This window comes from Stenella coeruleoalba (genome assembly GCF_951394435.1).
Source record: "Stenella coeruleoalba genome assembly, chromosome: 3".
Taxonomy (NCBI): domain Eukaryota; kingdom Metazoa; phylum Chordata; class Mammalia; order Artiodactyla; family Delphinidae; genus Stenella; species Stenella coeruleoalba.
The window spans coordinates 61492860-61509390 of NC_137148.1; the positions used below are offsets into that span (position 1 = coordinate 61492860).

Consider the following 16531-nt stretch of genomic DNA (forward strand, 5'->3'; position numbering starts at 1 on the left):
TTGATATTCATATCAAACAATTTTTTCCTTCATAAACAACAAAAGAGGAATTTCAGCACCCTTTTCTCAGGTTGATAAACCCCAATGGAGTGCTTTTTTAAAATGAGCATAGAGATTCTCAATAACTAGACTAGTTTTCTGACTGTAAATAATCATATTCTCTAAGAAAAATCTAGCAGTTGGTTAACAGTGTAAACTAAGTTTATGAAAAAGCAGGATTTGCTCTAATTCAGTTGGCACAGCAGGGCCAATTTGGGTACAATGTAAATTTTGTGCTTGCTTTGGCATGATTACATCAGTAAGAAAAAACAGGTAAAGGCAGAAAGCTGCACCCAGCTGAACTGGGCTGTGCAGGAATAAAGAAACATATCCACCTCAAACATCTATCTCAAATAACCACATGTATTATGGGCTACATTTAGCCACATGTGGCAGTACAACTTTCCATCCATATTCAAATTAACCCTCCTTCCATGACATAACTCATAAGTACAACCTTTAAAACACCCGTTTCCACAAGTCAGGTCTTTCTAAAAGTAAAAAGCTAGATTCATTGTAGTATTTATGTATTTCTTAACCATTTAACATGTGTAAAACTATTCTCGTGTTTTTACTGTTCTTTTTTTTTTTTCTTTTTATGTGTCACCAATGAATTTTTTGAGTGTTGTGCCTCTGGTTTCACTTTTGCAATAATCCCTGTGGTTGTTATTGTGCGTTTCTGTAAAGCACAGTGATTTTTAGGAACATACATGTTGCATTATAAATAACTGACTATATGATTATAACTTCCACTTTACAGATTAGAAATTAGATTAGGTAGGTTGTATTGTGTAATCTGTCTAAAATCATGTAGCTAGTAAGTGGCAAAACATGATTTGAAGTCAGACAGTCTAACATTAGAGCCTGTACTCTGAATCACCACCTGCCTCCCAGTAATTGACATTAAATAGTTCTATGGCAGGCATCACATACAGTTAAACTGCTTTCTAAACTTCCATCTGAAAGAGCTCGAAGTCAGAAAATTAAAGAAGCTTACAGAAGAAGTTCATCTACAGAGTCTTAATCATAAGGCAACAGTTTTTAAAAAACGATATGAACAGCTTTATATCTCCATACTGAAAAAAATTAAAATATCAAAGAATATGTAATGCTAAAGATAGACAAAATGTTGATTTTTTGGGTACTGTATTTTTCAGTTCTACAACTTCCATTTTATTATTTTTTATAGTTTTTATTTCTCTGCTGAGAGTTATCTTTTCATCTATTGTGAATACATTTTCCTCTATGTCATCAACCATTTACAAAAGCTGCTTCAAAATTCTGCCTGCAAATTTCCACATCTGGGTCATCTAGAAGTTGGTTTCTGGTTTTTGTTTGTTTGTTTGTTTTTAAACTGATCACATTTTCCTGGTCTTCTTCATTATTGTGGTAAAAATAAACATAAAATTTACCACTGCAACCATTTTTAAGTGTGTAGTTCAGTGTTATGCAACCATTACCACCATTAATCTCCAGAAATTTTTATATCTTCACAAATTGAAATTCTATACCTGTTAAACAATAATTCCCTGTTCTAGTTCTTATATTGAGCAATTTTGGATTTATCTTGGACATTATGAATGTTACACTGTAGAGACCCTGGATGTTGCTATACTCTAGGTTGGGTTCAAAGCACAAACTTTGTTTCAGTGCTGTTCAAATTCCTGTTCAGTTCCTTTATTATTAACTGTGCTGTTCTGAATCCACCATGCATATGTGTGGTTCAGGTGTCAGCCAGAGACCTGAGCAAAAGTATTCACAGATTTTGAGGCTCCCCACACTGGCTCACTGCTTTCTAGAATTCTTCCTTAACTTTTCAATATCTTTGGTAGTAGTTTTCTTTTTTGGCCTCACCAAGCGGCTTGTGGGATCTTAGTTCCCCGACCAGGCATTGAACCTGGGCCCTCAGCAGTGAAAGAGCAGAGTCCTAACCACTGGACCGCCGGGGAATTCCCAGGAGTTTTCTTAAACTCTGTCCTCTACTTCCTCAGGCCAGAAGGACTCTGGGTTTCCTTCTGGGATTTCAGCTTCTGTGTACAGTACCAACTGTAGCCTGAACTCAGGATAAGAGCCAAAAAAGTGGGGAAATTCACTCTGTGCCACTCTCTTCTTTTAAGTGTCCGTTTCCCTTAAGAATCTTCCCACTTTTATTTACGCTTTTGAGACTTTAGGTAGTTATTTACTTTTTGTATTTTTCCCAAGTTTATAGTTGTCCAGTAGGAGTTTGCTCAACCATACCAACAGCAAACTGTTAACTAAGTTTCAAACTCTTCTTTACACCAGGTAAAAACATTTGCGATATTAAAGAAGCTTATTATTCAATTATTCCTTAGGTATACAAATGAATACAATGTGCCAAATCTTACAAAAAGCAATGTAGCCATCCCCTAAAACTAAATATTTCAATAAAAAATCTGAAAATGCTCACTGAGAGATCTAGGCCACAGGGAAAACAGACCTACAAATAAATGTTGGGATTTCATGGCAAACCACTCCCTGAACTCTGTGGCCTGGTCTTCCTAGTTTAGTGTTAAAGATGATTAAAATAAACACATATAGAAAATAAATTTTTTTTACATTTAGGTGAAAGCAATCATTTTACTCTCATCTCACATCCAACGGATTATGAATCATACAACTTAAAAACCCAGTCAAGCTGATGGTACATAAAAAAATTATCCTTTGACGTTAATTTCCATTTATGAATTCTCTCACACTCCTTTTCTTGAGAAATGAGAAACTGGAGAACAGAACACAACTCTACAGGATACCTTTGTTCATCTATTTTTATATTTAATCATTTAAAAACAACAAGTTGTTTTTCTAAACATAACTATATTTTCACCAGCTGGTGGTCAAGTCTATGTGGTTATCCTGAAGTATCATTCTAAAATACACAATACAACACTTCAGAAGCTGAGTTCCAAAACTGAATTCAAGAAAAAAAAAAATAGCTGAGTGCAATCTATGTTATCTTCAGATTCACTTAATAAAAAGATATGGAATACACTCTAAAATTTCTGAACACACAGTACTACATTCCATTATTGGTTATTTACAGCTACAAAGAAGAAAGCCAAGGAAAGAACCTTCATTTAGTTTTGTAAGACATATCTACTTCAGTCTTGATTAACATACTAATTTGTATTACTTTTCTTTTATGATAATCTATAAGCTCACTTAGAGTAGCCAAACCATTGTTATCATAGAGTCATAACAATCATAATATTCTAGGTGCTATGTTGACATTCATAGTACTACATGAATTTAGTAAGAACAGTGAGTGTCAGGCTAAAACAGTGTTTTTATCAATAAACAAGCAACTCAACAGCAAACATAGGTTTCCGCTCTTTTACTCAGTTTTTTAAAAATAACTCACTGCATGAATTAATCTACATGGCACTTGGAAATGATTAACTGATTCCTTTCAAAAACTGACTTAAAATGTAAAGATAAAATCTAAATCATAAGAATGCATAAGTGACCTGGAAGATAAAATAGTGGAAATAACTACTGCAGAGCAGAATAAAGAAAAAAGAATGAAAATAACTGAAGACAGTCTCAGAAAATTCTGGGACAACATTAAACGCACCAACATTCGAATTACAGGGGTTCCAGAAGAAGAAGAGAAAAAGAAAGGGACTGAGAAAATATTTGAACAGATTATAGTTGAAAACTTCCCTAATGTGGGAAAGGAAATAGTTAATCAAGTCCAGGAAGCACACAGAGTCCCATACAGGACAAATCCAAGGAGAAACACGCCAAGACACATATTAATCAAACTGTCAAAATTAATTACAAGGAAAACATATTAAAAGCAGCATGGGAAAAACAACAAATAACACACAAGGGAATCCTCATAAGGTTAACAGTTGATCTTTAAGCAGAAACACTGCAAGCCAGAAGGGACTGGCAGGACATATTTAAAGTGATGAAGGAGAAAAACCTACAGCCCAGATTACTCTACCCACCAAGGATCTCATTCAGATTTGATGGAGAAATTAAAACCTTTACAGACAAGCAAAAGCTGAGAGAGTTCAGCACCGCCAAACCAGCTTTACAACAAATGCTAAAGGATCTTCTCTAGGCAAGAAACACAAGAGAAGGAAAAGACCTATAATAACAAACCCAAAACAATTAAGAAAATGGGAATAGAAACATACATATCCATAATTACCTTAAATGTAAATGGATTAAATGCTCCCACCGAAAGACACAGACTGGCTGAATGGATACAAAAACAAGACCCATATATATATGCTGTCTACAAGAGACCCACTTCAGACCTAGAGACACATAGAGACTGAAAGTGAGGGGATGGAAAAAGGTATTCCATGCAAATGGAAACCAAAAGAAGGCTGAAGTAGCAATTCTCATATCAGACAAAATAGACTTTAAAATAAAGACTATTAGAAGAGACAAAGAAGGACACTACATAATGATCAAGGGATCGATCCAAGAAGAAGATATAACAATTGTAAATATTTATGCACCCAACATAGGAGCAACTCAAAACATAAGGCAAATACTAACAGCCATAAAAGGGGAAATCGACAGTAACACATTCATACATACATGGTGTACATACATACATGGTGTATGGATCATACACCATGATCAAGTGGGGTTTATTCCAGGAATGCCAGGATTCTTCAATATATGCAAATCAATCAATGTGATGCACCATATTAACAAACTGAAGGAGGAAAAACCATATGGTCATCTCAATAGATGCAGAGAAAGCTTCCGACAAAATTCAACACCCATTTATGATAAAAACCCTGCAGAAGTAGGCATAGAGGGAACTTTCCTCAACATAATAAAGGCCATATATGACAAACCCACAGCCAACATCATCCTCAATGGTGAAAAACTGAAAGCATTTCCACTAAGATCAGGAACAAGACAAGGTTGCCCACTCTCACCACTATTATTCAACATAGTTTTGGAAGTGTTAGCCACAGCTATCAGAGAAGAAAAGGAAATAAAAGGAATCCAAATCGGAAAAGAAGAAGTAAAGCTGTCACTGTTTGCAGATGACATAATACAATACATAGAGAATCCTAAAGATGCTACCAGAAAACTACTAGAGCTAATCAATGAATTTGGTAAAGTGGCAGGATACAAAATTAATGCACAGAAATCTCTGGCATTCCTATACACTAATGATGAAAAATCTGAAAGTGAAATCAAGAAAACACTCCCGTTTACCACTGCAACAAAAAGAATAAAACATATAGGAATAAACCTACCTAATGAGACAAAAGACCTGTATGCAGAAAATTATAAGACACTGATGAAAGAAATTAAAGATGATACAAATAGATGGAGAGATATACCATGTTCTTGGATTAGAAGAATCAACATTGTGAAAATGACTCTACTACCCAAAGCAATCTATCGATCCAATGCAATCCCTATCAAACTACCACTGGCATTTTTCACAGAACTAGAACAAAAAATTTCACAATATGTATGAAAACACAAAAGACTCCGAATAGCCAAAGCAATCTTGAGAATGAAAAACGGAGCTGGAGGAATATGACTCCTTGACTTCAGACTATACTACAAAGCTACAATAATCAAGACAGTATGGTACTGGCACAAAAACAGAAAGATAGATCAATGGAACAAGATAAAAAGCCCAGAGATAAACCCACACACATATGGTCACCTTATCTTTGATAAAGGAGGCAGGAATGTACAGTGGAGAAAGGAGAGCCTCTTCAAGAAGTGGTGCTGGGAAAACTGGACAGGTACATGTAAAAGTATGAGATTAGATCACTCCCTAACAGCATACACAAAAATAAACTCAAAATGGATTAAAGACCTAAATGTAAGGCCAGACACTATCAAACTCTTAAGAGGAAAACATAGGCAGAACACTCTATGACATAAATCACAGCAAGATCCTTTCTGACCCACCTCCTAGAGAAATGGAAATAAAAACAAAAATAAACAAATGGGACCTAATGAAACTTCAAAGCTTTTGCACAGCAAAGGAAACCATAAACAAGACCAAAAGACAACCCTCAGAATGGGAGAAAATATTTGCAATGAAGCAACTGACAAAGGTTTAATCTCCAAAATTTACAAGCAGCTCAGTGCAGCTCAATAACAAAAAAAAAAAACAACCCAATCCAAAAATGGGCAGAAGACCTAAATAGACATTTCTCCAAAGAAGATATACAGACTGCCAACAAACACATGAAAGAATGCTCAACATCATTAATCATTAGAGAGATGCAAATCAAAACTACAATGAGATATCATCTCACACCAGTCAGAATGGCCATCATCAAAAAATCTAGAAACAATAAATGCTGGAGAGGGTGTGGAGAAAAGGGAACACTCTTGCACTGCTGGTGGGAATGTGAATTGGTACAGGCACTATGGAGAACAGTATGGAGGTTCCTTAAAAGACTACAAATAGAACTACCATATGACCCAGCAATCCCACTACTGGGCATATACTCTGATAAAACCATAATTCAGAAAGAGTCATGTACCAAAATGTTCATTACAGCTCTATTTACAATAGCCAGGAGATGGAAACAATCTAAGTGTCCATCATCGGATGAATGGATAAAGAAGATGTGGCACATATATACAATGGAATATTACTCAGCCATAAAAAGAAACGACATTGAGCTATTTGTAATGAGGTGGATGGACCTAGAGTCTGTCATACAGAGTGAAGTAAGTCAGAAAGAGAAAGACAAATACCGTATGCTAACACATATATATGGAATTTAAGAAAAAAAAATGTCATGAAGAACCTAGGGGTAAGACAGGAATAAAGACACAGACCTACTAGAGAATGGTCTTGAGGATATGCGGAGGGGGAAGTGTAAGCTGTGACAAAGTGCGAGAGTGGCATGGACGTATATACACTACCAAACGTAAAATAGATAGCTAGTGGGAAGCAGTCAGCATAGCACAGGGAGATCAGCTCGGTGCTTTGTGACCACCTAGATAGGGATAGGGAGGGTGGGAGGGAGGGAGACGCAAGAGGGAAGAGATATGGGAACATATATATATGTATAACTGATTCACTTTGTTATAAAGCAGAAACTAACAGACTATTGTAAAGCAATTATACTCCAATAAAGATGTAAAAAATAAAAGATGTAAAAAAAAATGAAAAAATAAAAGAGACTTCGGAAAGTAAAAAAAAAATCTAAATCATAGAAATATGCTCAAAATATTTGCAATTATTTGCTCACAAGTTTGGTACACCAATCAGCAAAAGCTATAATAATACAACTCACATCACAATTAGGGATGAAGACAATCCGAAAGTATATGAATAAATATATGAATTTGAGGAGTCAACCTGAGAATTGTGAATGGCCAATATCAGGTTACTGAAGAAAGAATGTGATCTATGGGTAGGGAAAGAAGGCAGAATGAGAGGGAGACACATACAAAGAGATACACAGCAGATACAAAAAAGGAGACACAAACACTGATGGAAGAGGGAGAGAATGACAAAGACATTAGACTGCGGTAGGTAGATGGGGTGCGTGCGTGTGTGAAGGCTATCAAAGAGATATCCAGGTAGAGAGAGTTTTAGAGAAGGAGGGGGACAAGAACAGAGACAGAGAGTGGGAAATAGAAGGGGGGAAATCACAGAGGCTAAGTAAGAGTCCCAGTCAGAAAAATTAAGGAGAAACAGAGACAGGACACAGAGCATAAAGCCCACTAAGTGTCCTAGCTGTAAATGAGCAAGAATCCTTTTCCAGTCTCACTGACCAGATTAAGCCCTCCACCTGTAGAGAAGAGCTATTCAGACAAAGGAAGAATGAGAAAGACCCTATTTTATATTGGGTTGGCCAAAAAGTTTGTTCAGGTTTTTCTGCAACATCTTACGGAACAACCCAAATGAACTTTTTGGCCAACCCCAAGATATAGTGGTGATTCTATGTATTTTATACATAGAGGCTATTCCTCTTACCAACAGTTCCTCAAAGTCAACTGATTTAAAAAATGAATATTCTAAACAGAAATTCTGGTCAATTACACCACTTTTTTTTGTTTTTAACTCTGGTTTCTTAATGCCTGCTTCTTCCCCCAAAGTGCACACACCCTGCAGGTGGGTGGGAGAGACAGGCCGCAGCTCCCACTTTGGCTGGGCTGGGCACTGCTGGGAACAGCACAGGCCATGTCTGTACAAGCTCAACATATTCTCCCAGCTGGAAGGGCCCTTGCTAGGCAGCGCTTCCCCGAACTGCACTCCTTTGTCAATGGGTCTCAAATGTTGGGGGGGGGGGGCACCAGAACCACCAGGTGGGGCTTAGCAAAGTGTAGACTTCGGTTTCCCTCTAGGTCAGAGGCAAGGCCCAGAGGCTACATTATTAACCAGCACCCCGAGAGCTCCTGCTCCACGTAGTCATTGGGCCACATGTGCAGGACGGCTGTGATGGTTAAAGCCATTCCTTAGTCACACACCACACCCCTCTGGAGAGGCAGAGAGCCCGCCAGTGCCGAACTCACTTGACCTTATCTCAACATTTCCCGAATCTGACTATAACGCTGTTTTAAAAAATGAGAATAACTAAAAAATATTCAACGGCTTTCCCTTCACATGGGGGACAAAGTCCATAGCACTTGCCACTCCAAGTCTTGCCCTTGCCTACCTTTCCAAACTCAGCTTTAAGTTTCCTGAAAGCAACAAGCTGTTTCATGACTCTGACCCCCTGCTCTCCTCTTTCCTTATTCTGTATGGTAAACTACTCCTTACAAGCCCTTAGTCAAGAGTCTTATCCTTTATGAAACTTTGACCTCTCTCCTTCTATTTCAGACTTTCAATAACTTTCTCCTCTGGAGTTCCACTGTATCACAATACTTCTATTATAGCACTTACCACATACTATTTCATTTTTTTATGTTTTTCTCCTCTACTAGACCAGAATTTCATCTCTTTATACCACTACCATCTAAAGTAAAACCTTAAAAGAAATAGGCACCTGGTAATTGTTGAACGGACAGACTAATGTATCAGAGCAAAGAGGAAAGTAGATTTCACATAGGCAGACTAAGGATTAGTCTCTTACCTGTTTGGAGTTGGTTAAATACAGTTTTGCTCCAAGATTTAAAATCTGCAGCTTTACCAGATCATCTTCACCAGTGAAGCTTTTAGCCGTCTTCCTCAAAACATCAGGGGCAATTTTAGGAACTCGTTCACAGTTTTCTCCAATTAGCCAAAGAATACTTGCTCTAGCCACAGGAACCTAATATTAGAAGCAGATTATATACAAATATTACAAATAATATAATCATACTCTCCTTAATATTAACATAGAAAAGGCTTTAAATATTATAAAGGTTTTATCATCTATTAATTTATTTAACATATATCCAGGAAGTCCTCCTGTATTTATGAATTTTCTTCAGTTACCAGAAATTCTGATTAAAACTGATTTCAGAGATAATGCTTAAGAAAAGATTCATAAAGGAAAAACCACTGGTCTAGAATCTTGATTCTAACAGTGATCCACCAATTCTTGAGCTAAATCTGTCTGGCCACGCCCATTTATTTATCATTGTTGCTGCTTCTGTGCTATAATAGCAGAAGAGTAGTTGCAACAAAGACCGTAAGGCTGAAAATATTTACTTATCTAGCAATTTACAGAAAAAGTTCGCCGACCTCTGCTCTAGCGCATTCACAAACCTCGATGCCTATATAAAAATCATCTAGGGTTATGACTAAAACTGTAGGGTTTTGGTAACAGTTCTAAGACAGTAGTTCTGTGATGGGGTCCAGGAATCCATGCTTCATGAAGCATTACAGATGATTCTGGAGACAGGCGGTCTGCAAACCACGTTTTGAGAATCCGTGGACAATACAGAAAAAGGAATAGACCCATTAAAGACTATGATTCCAAATCAAAACCGTTATTGTCCTCTATGTATCTATATCTGCAGCACTGGAAATAAATAAAACTGACAAAATCATCAAGGCCTACTTATAAAATCATGAATGCTGGTCTATTATTTGGTCATCAACAATAGAAATGGGAATAAGATAAATTTGTCCAATACTGCATTTTTGGCATTATATATATTTTCAATTATCTACATTTCCATATAATTTGTTTCTTAAAAATAAATGCTTTGTTACAAATTGGAAACCTTCCACCAGCACCATTAAGACTAACATTTTATTTAGAGCATGCAAATTAGTTTTATTACTATTTGTTTATTTGTATCCTCCCCCTTTCAATATCCTTCAAAAGGAATTTGAAGGGGTATGTAAATTAGTTTCTGTGAACATTTTCACCTAGTATAGAAAATTTGCTTTTAACAATAAATGAAAAAGCCAATGGCTATCATTAAGAGGTAGCATCACAAGAAGAGATAAGACTCTTTATGAAGTCCTTTTCTAATGCCTCAAATAAAGTCCTAATGTTTTCATTATAGTTTCACAGCTGTACACAGTAAGACTGTTAAGGAAGAAAGTGAGAATGAGGACCTTTGCACAGCTAGAATTTTATCACAATATATACCACCTTGAATTCCTTCAAAACACCCATTTCAAGAAATAACATAAAATTATTAAGACACCGCTAAGTCTTTCACCAGAAGGAGAATGAGGTCATCAGAAAACTTTGAAGTATACATTTTCAAATAATGTGATAACAGTATCATCTTTAAATTAATATTAGAATAAGTTTAGTAAGAGAGAAGAAATCAGTATGCTTACATAATAAGTGTAAGTACTAACTAGAAGTATTGAGTAAAATACTAAATGCTATTACAGATCTATTCACGTAGTACGATAAAATTGATATCCTTACTGTATACTGATTTCTGGAAAGAAAGAGGCTATTTCTAATGTTCCGAAGGTTACACTGCATTAAGACTTTACTCCCAATCTATTATTTTAAATTGGGCTAAAGAACAATAATTGAGTGGTACATTAAATTTTCCAGTACGAAGCAATTCAAGTTGCCTGCCATAATGAAAGGTATGTCTAAATAAGAATATATGGGCAACTTCAGATTTCAGTTATGCTAGATTTATTTTTCTTAAATATTTTATTATAAATTACCAGTATAAAAATTAGATTTCTATGACATATCACATCTGTTACCCCACTTTAAGTAATTTTCCTCTGGTTATACACTTATTTATTTATTTACTTCTTTGCAATTAAAAAGACAACCCCATAAAAGTCTAAGAGATTGTTTATATTCCTATTCATTAATATATCAAGATTAAAATAATATTTAAATACTCTAAACATTCATAATCCATACATTTAAAATATAACTCTTTAAAAAATTAAAAATCAGTAAGTTCTAAAGCTCACAATGAAAATCTCTAGGTGAGGGGGGTGGGCGGGCGGGGCCAGGATCATATTCAGAGAGTCTAGAACTAAGTAATAAAATTTCTATTTTAAAAAACATAGAAAATGGCAACTAAGGAGCCTGCCTGCCGCAACTAAGAAGCCCACGAGCCGCAACTAAGGAGCCCGCCTGCCGCAACTAAGACCTGACACAACCAATAAAACACACACACACACAAAGAAAACTTCTTCACAACAGGAAATAATATCACTATAAATATACTAATACCAATCTTTCCATGATGACATTAGAAAGCTTAGAAAACTGACAAACCCAATGTTTTTGTGCATTTGGCTGGAATCAGAATAAGATTTTCAAATTTCAGCCCTGCCTTTCTCTCCCAATTATGTTATAAGACTCTTATTTGTACACCACTGATACTATGAATCCGTGGCCACTATTTTCAAAGATTTGAAGCAACTGAAAAAAGAGCAATAAGAAAATTAGTCACTTTTTGTCCTTCACGGTCTTTTCAAACAGAACAAATAGGAACATGGAACTAAGGCCAAACTAATAACACACATGTATGCATATAATACTTTCATTATGAACCTTTTCTTTCAATATTTTTGAAGACAAACTGGATTGTAAATGACTTTGACTGATTCTTTATTCTAAATGCCCTGAGCAAGTGGTTAAGTGCACTTTTTAAACCTTCTACCAGAAGGCAGTTTCCACTGCCATTTTAACCCATTAACTTGCCTGCAAAAACAAATAATGTTTGCTAGCTGACCACAACAGTTATAGAAAGACATCTAGAAAGATTTTACAGATCACTCTGTAAGCAGTTCAATTTAAAAGCTATTGTGTTACAATACCAGCTCACTGCACAATGCAACAGTGTAAAGTAAATCCTGCAAAAACATCGATTTTATTTATTTAAATTTGTCAAAGGCAAAATCAGTAGACATCTAAACAAACTGCATGCAAACAGCACATCAGACCCAATATTCTGCATGTGGACTCAATATGCATGAAAACCTGAGTGTGAATTAAGTGGGGATGGCAGGGCAAGTGTAGTTAACTTGTGAAATGGCAGGCGCTCATGAGGTAGCTGGGCACAGAGTACATAAGGCTAAGGCGCTACCTCAGTATCGCTCAGTAGTCTACCAAATAACATCTTTCAACTCTTCTTTTATAATGTGAAACCCTCACCCGTCCCATTAAAGATAATGTGAAATCCTCTTAGAACAATCCTCAGGTAGTGTGCATTTTATTCTGGAAGAACTTTGCTCCCAAAGTAGTATTTACTACAAATGAAAGATACTCCAAAGGATAAAATACTCACAATCAGGACAGCTGAGTGCCCTATCAACATAAATTATTCAATATAAATGAATTTTAAATACAGAATTAATTTAAATTTTAGTTTTCAGATTTTCAACTATGCCACTTACATAACAAATGGAATCAAAGTCTTGAATACAATAAAATCTGTGTTCTCTTTTTTAAAAAATTACATAGCTAACATCTAATGAGTTCCCACCATGTTTTACTGGCATTGTTTTTAAGTACCTTACCTGTTTTCTCAGTCAGTTATCACAAAAGCCCTATGAGGTAGACTCTACCATTATCCCCACTTGATATATGAGGAAACTGGGGCACAAATGAAATAAGAAACTTGCCCAACATCTCACAGCTTGTCAGTGATGCAACTAGGACTGGAACTCCAAGTCTAGATTGAGAGTTCGCCATGGGCACTGGGCAGAGACAATGAGTGCGCTATATTCTAGGAAGAATACTGGTCAGCAAGGCAAGAAGACTGGTTCTGGTTCCTGACTGATCACATATATCATGGAGACAAACAATTTCACATCAATGAGCTTCATTTACTCATTAATCAAATGAAAGTTTATTCCTTTGCACCTATTCCTTTGCCACACTGTGCAACGGCTCCCTTAAGGCCTCCTGCAGCTTCCCCAGAGCGAGCCTTTTTTTTCAGGGCAGATCTAGGCCATCTTCTTGACTATTCCCACACTTATGAACATGGGGCATTTTCCCACTTCCTTTTACCTCTGGTTTTATGGATAAGTAAGGTGGTCACGGTGGGAAGAGGTCTAGCTGTCACCTCGGTTCCTCCTCCTCTCAGAGGGTACATGAGCCCAGGATTTCGTCCTGATAAACTGGCTTAGGTACTGAGGGAAAACATGCTCAATAGTGTCCTCTTGTCCTCTGACACTGGTCAGATTGGCTCTTTCTAAAATCCAGGGGGTCTAGGATTTAGGTCAAATAGGCAGAGATTCAGTAAGAAAGAGGTCTCATTTAAGGTTCTCAGGCTTAATGTTAGAATCACGTGCCCACATTTAAAGGTCCTCAAGTGCTTGGTCAGATTAATAAAGCCCACTTTCTTTCCCACATGGCCATTGTTCTGTGAACAGGTCTCTTGACTGGAGCAGAGATTCTGGGGATTCACTTCTGATTTGAAGCTGTTGTTGGCTACACCCCTCACCACATTCTTCTGGAGTAACTTGTGCCGCCAATCCCTGGCCATTTTTAGGGTTGTGCCTCACAAACCACCTTGCTTCTTTCTTCCTTGTCCCACTTCAAGCACTTCAGCTTCCTGAGGTATGTTAACGGTAAAAACTCATCACCTTTTCATTCTCCAAAAGTTCGGGGTTTTTTGCTATAGATCTGCATATAGTTTTTCTTATAATTATTTTAATCTCTTCTATGTCACAGTCCCAATTTGTCTACTTTTGCCTTCTCTCCACCTTATCAGAATCAGGAGGGGTTTTCTACTTTATTGTCTTTCCAAAGGACCACATTTAAGATGTACTTATCAATTTCAACTATCTTTATTTGGGATCCCATTTTACACAATCATCTCTGATCCCTCTTAGGTTTCTATGCTTTCTTTCACTGTTATTTTTCAAATGTCTCAGGACAAATATCAAATTATCTTATTTTTGGTCTATTTACTTTAAAAATGGTGACAGTTATAGCTTTAGCCATGCCCCACACATATTGAAATAAAGTATTTTCTTTTTCTGTGCTTTTTGGAAAGCCTGTATTTTTTTTCTTTAAACTTTAATTTAAAAGTGTATTTCTGGGCTTCCCTGGTGGCGCAGTGGTTGAGAGTCCGCCTGCCGATGCAAGGGACACGGGTTCATGCCCCGGTCTGGGAAGATCCCACATGCCGCGGAGCAGCTAGGCCCGTGAGCCATGGCCACTGAGCCTGCGCGTCTGGTGCCCGTGCTCCGCAACGGGAGAGGCCACAACAGTGAGAGGCCTATGTACCGCAAAAAAAAAAAAGTGTATTTCTTGCTTCACAACTGCTCTGGTACCATTATAAAATATTTAATTCTTATGTTATTGCTTAGGGTTAAAAAATATAAAAGCTTTAAGTTTACTTTATGTCTAAGTAAATGATTTTTTGTAAATGTTCTATGGATACATCCATAAAAGTGGGTATTATCTGTTCAAGAGATATAAGATTTTAGCTATATTTACTATATCAAGTATTGATTCTGTTATTTAATGTCTCTATGTCCTTACATCTACATCTTACTTAAAAATCTGTGAGGTATATCTAATTCGAGACAAGCATATTAAAGTCACCCACCAAAACTGTATTTTATCTATTTCTCCTTGCATTTCCAATAGATTTTTCATTTACATATTTATTTGGTTGCCATATTTTTTATGCACATAGGTTTATGTTTCTTAATTTCTTTGTAAATTGGGCCTTTTTTTTTCATTTTATAATGTTCCATTTTATCCTGTTAAAAGACTTTAATTAATTTTAAATTCTTGTTGGTATTCACTTAATGTCTCTTTCCCTACTTTCTTACTTTCAACCTTTATCACTTTGATTATGGTGTTTTAATTATAAATGGCCTCAATCTGGCTTTTGTTTTTCATTCCAATTTGAAAGTCTGTCTTCTAATGAGAATGCAATCCATTCATATTCAGAGTAGGATGTATTTGATTTTTACTCTTCCATCTTACTTCTTGATTTTAACTGTTCCATTTTAATTTTTAAAAATTTATTATTTACTTTACATTTTGCTTTTCTTTTTTTCCTTTTGTGAATTTGGAATTCCCACCATATTTTGTATTCCACTAATAGTTATCTTCTATCTGACAAAAACAGAAAAACAAGCTTTGCTATATAGATTTGTGAGAAAGTATGTACTTGGCTAATATTCCAACAACTGCCGTAGAGAAAGTCGATGCAATCAAACATTTTCCTGAGCCCCATACAGGGACATAATCAAATACAACAAATTCTTCTTCCAAGAAAGTCTGTGGTTTGCTTGATATGGGTCTTATATGCTGCCACAGGTTTCATGTATAAGCAGCTGCATTCTCCTGAAAGCCCTAACACTCCCTTGCCTTTGCGTCTTCCTTTCTAACAAGAGCAGAACAAGCTTAAAAGCACAAGTTTTAACTAAATTCTGCACAAGATGATGGGGAATACAGAACTCCACATTCCTATTTCTTTCTCATAACCAGACACACATTTCTCCATCATTCTTTATACACAAGGAATTAACTGTTTTCCCTATCAAAACCCACTGTTTTCACCCTAAGATAAGCTATTTTCACCTTACTATTTTTTAAACAAAATTCACATTTTATTTAGGTTGAAATAAACTATACAAAATTGATTTTCTTCACCAAAAATAACAGCAATATTTTCTGTATTATTCCTAGATAAACTACAAAACACTTATTTTTGTAGTTTTTCTAGGTTTTGCTTGTAAATCAAGATGAGGCAGTAGATACAGTCTTGGAAAAAAACCAAGAAAACAAACAAATTGGTTGTCAGTATCCATGGGCTCTGATCCTGTCTTGCCCATGAAACAGAAGTGTTCAAAAAGCTTATGAGGATGTAGGCTCAATAAAGGAATAGAATGTAAACAGCAACAACCAGATGTGGAACAACAATGGCAGGCTCTTCCATTCAAACTTTAACTGTAATTTGTTCCTTTAACTTTATTTGATAAAGACAGAATCTACACTGAAATTCTTGTTTGGCGAGCTCACACATTTCTCTTACAGTCTGATAATTTTCTTAACTGTCCCTTACGGATTTTTAACAGCATACTTAAAACTCCTACCATTCAAAGGTCAGTCATTGTAACATTTTATAAAATGTATTCCTTCCTCCCATACCTCCTCAAAATTTATTTCTTCAA

The 16531-nt window shown here is 36.1% G+C and overlaps 1 protein-coding gene across 5 annotated transcripts in view; it reads right to left on the reverse strand.

Moving 5' to 3' along the window:
* Positions 1 to 16531, reverse strand: part of AP3B1 (adaptor related protein complex 3 subunit beta 1) — a 274658-nt gene that overhangs the window by 114647 nt on the left and 143480 nt on the right. For all 5 annotated transcript variants that reach the window (XM_079916789.1, XM_079916785.1, XM_079916787.1 and 2 more), the window contains exon 15: positions 9096 to 9272. In XM_079916789.1, the coding sequence (XP_079772915.1) occupies positions 9096 to 9272 (177 nt within the window). The remainder of the gene's footprint in view (positions 1 to 9095; positions 9273 to 16531) is intronic.